Consider the following 4,698-nt stretch of genomic DNA (forward strand, 5'->3'; position numbering starts at 1 on the left):
TCTAGGGACAGAGACAAAATGGGGGGAAAAACCTCATCACCGCGGGACCAGAGGGCTGAATTTTATGCTGCAGGTGAGGTTAACCCAGGTGAAAGGCACTGTGTGGGGTGTAAAAATCCCACCAACATCCTGGAGTCATCCCTGTGGACCAAGACTCGCAGCCACACTTATCCCTGTCACACCAGCTAGGGTCTCCAAGGACAAGTTTGGATTAAAAGTCTTTTTTTTTCCTTTTTGTGGCAGAGATTAAGTATTTCTGCAGCCTCATCCCAGGATATCAGCATGCACCAAGTCCTATGCCAAGGACCTGTGGGCTCCGAGCTGCGTGCTGGGTCTGCTGCTGGATGAGATGTGTCTGTGGCTCTTCACTGGATTGGGAAAAAATACCACTATTTTTAAGTCTACAGTGTTGGTTGAAAGTCAATTTACTATAGCAGGGTCCAACCACAGGCCCAACACGTTCTGCAACACGGTCATTTCCCCTCCTTCCCGTGGCCACCAGATTTGGGAAGGACCAGATAGGACATTTGTCCAGGGCCATGCAGACTGTATCTACACAGTCTCCAGGGCTTGGGAAGGAGATGGGGTAATATTTGCCCTCCTGAACTGCAGTCACCACATGGGCAGCCTGTGCTAGCACCAGGGAAGGGGGACTTGTCCTATCTAGCTTGTTCATATTGGTCATGTCCAGTCCCTGTTCAACCCATACCCAACCCAAGCATCCTAACTCCATCCTGTCTGAAACAGAAACACCTCTAGACCGTGAGTCTCACTGTGGACGAAACCCATCTAAATACCGGGCATTTCCAAGATCAACTTAGAGAGTGGGTCAGGTTGTGTAAGGGCAGCCTGATCTCAGGGCACCTCCAAATCCCAGGGCCCTGCAGCAAGGTACTTTGGGAGCACCACTGGAAAGCCCTTGGGTCACTCCCCCACTTCAGCAAAGGTCATAACAACATCACCGCAAGGTTCAGAGGAGAAGGAGGACAGCCAGCCAGGCTCTGCATGCTTGGCTCACCTCCCCTGCAGAGATGGGTGCCCATCTGCTCTTACCTGCTCAAGATCCCACTAGCACCCACCTGAGCTCAACCTTGGCACCGACCCTCACCCTGGCACACCGGGTCTCTGTGCCATGGGACATGTTGAGGCCCATGGTTGAGCCCACCAGACGTATACCACTCTTCTTGTGCTCCTCCTGTGAAGCTCATCCTTCTGCCCCGAGGCCCGTTGGACCCCTGTTCTTCCCACAGCTCAGCCCACTCTCATCCAGAAGAGACTCCCACCAACTGCAGCAGCTTTGGCTCAGGGTTGAGAAAAATAAGGCAGCAAGCTGCGAACTATCAGCATCATGAGTGAGACTGACACTAGCAGGACCCCACACACCTGCTGGAAGCTGGACTGGTGTCTTTCACAGGGCTAGGAAGTTCTTCATCCGTTGATGTGGAGGACAGCAGGCTCCGGTGCCTTCGCCGGCGCTCTCTTTGCTGCTCTTCTTCATCCTCAAGGGTCCTCTGCCTGGCCAAGCTGTTTGGAATGAAACATCAGGACATGGTGAGGCTGTGTCCTGCATGGGGATCTTGCAGCCCTGATGCCAGACAAGAAAGGAGACTAAGACACCCTCGGGCAGGGGCTGAGGGGCTCATGGAGGTTGCCTTCCCCAGCTGCTGCATGGGGCTGGAGGAGAGGGACGCCAACGCGCGCCAGGTGTCGCAAAGTGCTCTCGCTCCACCCAGCTGATGCAGCATTTCCCAACACAAGCACTTGACTTTACAACTCCTAATTTCTTCTGTTGGAGGGAGCACTCATTTAAAAGGAATCCCTACATTAAGCAAACCTTCCTGGGCAAGGATATTTAACCTGTAACTCACCAGGACCCTAGAGCCACCACATAGATCTCAACCACATAAACTGGAAGGGTAACTACTAGCAGCAGAAGATTTTAGCCCCAACGTGAGCTGTGGCGATGGCATTTTAATTTTTATTGAGCAAAAAGCCTCAGATGAAAAAGCATCAGAGGCTGAAGGCAACTGCTGACAAACTCAGCCTGGAAACAGGGATGGCAGGAGCTCCTCTTACTCCCTGTGTGTGTCTGGGACTGGGAAATGTGTGTAATCACAGACTGTATCAAAAAGAACAAAAAAAAAAGAGTCGTATTTAAAGATTTTATTTTGCACAAACCAAATGTATAATTTTTTTTTGATAAAATGCCACCCTGAATCGAAAGTTATTTGGAAAACACGGGCTTTCTCTCCCTTTCTCCACGCAAAACCTGCCCACCCTCTCTGCCGGTGCATGACCTGCGTTGGAAAATATTTTTATTGGCTGGACTGAGCTGTTCACAACAGTGTTCATTTACCTACAGCACTCGTCCTCAGTCAGCTGCAAACCCACGCTGGGGTCCCAGCGGAGACCCCAATAGCCGGACGGGGCAGAGCCCCCCTGCACAGGACCCGTCCCATCGCAGCGTCCCAGCTCTGTAGCTGGCACTCTGGTTTCCTCCAGACTTTGGGTTTACTTTGAATTTGACTTTTAAGAATGTGAAAGTCAGAGCAGGTCCGGGCCTGCGGTATCACTAATGCGGTTGCGGACACGGTGACTCGCAGTGTGGTTTACGAGTTACTGTGTAATGAAAGCTGGGTCATAAATTAAACCACATTACCCCCCGCAAACTATTTGCGGCTTCTGTTCTTCCTGGTCGAGGGAGGCGGGGGAGAGCGAACGGGTCAGCAGAGCAAAACGGAGAGCGAAGGGGGAGAGGGGTCCTGGCGGGGAGCCCTGGGGACAGGGCAATGCCGGGGGGTGTGCTGCCCTTCCCTCCCGCTGCCTCCATCCCCATCGCCCCTTGCACCCCCTGAGCAGCCTTCACACCCCAACAGCAATCCCATCCGCTGCTGGGGCCTCTGGATGGTCCCCGGTGCCATGCTTGGCATCGAGCGAGATGAGGATGGAGAAGACTGGGACCTGTCCCAGGGACCCCATGAGCATTCCCAGCCGTCTCTCACCCCACCGGGGGACACATCCCGGTTCAACTTTTTCCGGCTGCGCTCCCCCCCACAGCCCTGACCCTGTCAATATTTGTACACAGCTTAGCCGCGCCGGGCAGGCAGCACGGCTTTATTTGCACGGCACAGTGTGATTTCCCGGTGCAGCAATCACTGCACACACACATTCCCACCCGGCAAGGTTAGCACGTGCGTGGGGGCGTACGGTGCTAATGGCTCCCGTCCCTCCAGCAGTGACAGCGCAGAGCACTAATGCCGGTTGAAACCCACATGAGAGCCAGTCACTGCTTTGTCTTTGCATGCACAGGCTCCTTGGAAATGAAAATGAGTTTTCCCTGCCTTGAATTTGCCTGGCTCCTGCAGAGGCAGCGTGTAACCTGGCATTACCAACATGCAGCTTCTCGTTATTTAAGTAATTAAGTAATCCACCTATTAGGCTATGGATTTGCTTTGCCAGTCTTTCCCTCCTCTTTTCAAAGAGGGATTTACTTTCCACCGTCTTGCCTTTTTTAACCTCAAAGAGATGAATAAAAAAAGATCGGTGAGTCTCCCGCCGCCTTGTCCTCTCCTGCCCTGTTAATCATTAGTGCTGAGATATCTGACAATTTTGCTGTTTCAGTGAATGCTGTCTCATCTAATGAGAGAGGAGAAACTGCCTTCCCAGGTTGTGAAACAACCTGGGAGCAGGACCCCGCTGGGCTGGCGGCCCCGCAGGTCCATGGCTCAGGGGAGGTGGGTCCGGATGGGGCTGGGATGCCCACTGGCTCCATCCCATCCGTGACGGAGGCAGGGTGTGAGCCGGCAGCCTCCGAGCGACGGGGTGTCTCCTCGTTCCCATTTCTGGGCTGGCCATGGTGGGTGTCCTTCCCTAAGTACTGGGATTTGTAATTAAGTCCCGGAGCCATCACATCCACTCAAACTAAGATTTCTGCTCTGTTTTGTGGGAGAGCGTGACTGCATTTGAGTCGCCGTCCCCTCACCTGCGCAGTGAGGCCGATGGAGCTTGCCCCGGAGTCTGCGGGAGGTCGGGAGCGATCCCCACGTCACCCAGGCTTCATGTGAGCCCCTGACTCACCCCGCGTCCCAGGAGCCTCCCCTGCCCCGGCTCCCACCGGAGCCAAAATCACTTTTTAGGAAAAACTGAGTGGAGTGGTTGCACCGTGGGGTTGCGGGGATCATTCAGCATCTGCTGATGAATCAGGGTTTGCTCAGCACCGGATGGGCAGAGGCTGCACCCTCTGCACAGCAGAGCCGGGACACGCACCCAGGGGCTGTACGGGTATGGGGTGAGTCAAAAAAACCCCACAGACAGCTCCAGAGCAAGTCTGGAGGCACAGCCCAGCCAGCCAGAGACTACCCCAAAGAAAGGCAAACCAGACCAAAAATATACCCAACATAGGGCAAGGATGCGTCTCCAGAGCCATTTTCCTGTGCAGTGCTCAGTTTCCCCAGGCAGCAGAAACAAATCTGCCTCTGATCTTGCCCACCCACGAGAAACTCCAGCAGTGCCAATCACTCGCCGGGGTTGGCACCATCTCCACAAGCGACAACCCCCACGGTGGCTGCCCCCTCTTCCCATCCTCCCCAGTGCCCCTCGGCTGGGGCTCACTGTCCCGGCAGCCCACCCTCACCCCCTCCCTCCCTCCCACCCGCGGAAAGGGTTGAGCATTAAACCGCAGCACCTACCTGGAGAGAT

General features: G+C 54.6%; 1 protein-coding gene across 1 annotated transcript in view; it reads right to left on the bottom strand.

The window, feature by feature from the left end:
• LAD1 (ladinin 1) overlaps nt 1-4,698 on the bottom strand; it is a 15,808-nt gene that overhangs the window by 4,984 nt on the left and 6,126 nt on the right. Inside the window, exon 2 of the mRNA XM_009881339.1 lies at nt 1,384-1,524. Coding sequence (XP_009879641.1) covers nt 1,384-1,524 — 141 coding nt within the window. The remainder of the gene's footprint in view (nt 1-1,383; nt 1,525-4,698) is intronic.

This window comes from Charadrius vociferus, unplaced genomic scaffold (genome assembly GCF_000708025.1).
Source record: "Charadrius vociferus isolate BGI_N301 unplaced genomic scaffold, ASM70802v2 scaffold333, whole genome shotgun sequence".
Taxonomy (NCBI): Eukaryota; Metazoa; Chordata; class Aves; order Charadriiformes; family Charadriidae; genus Charadrius; species Charadrius vociferus.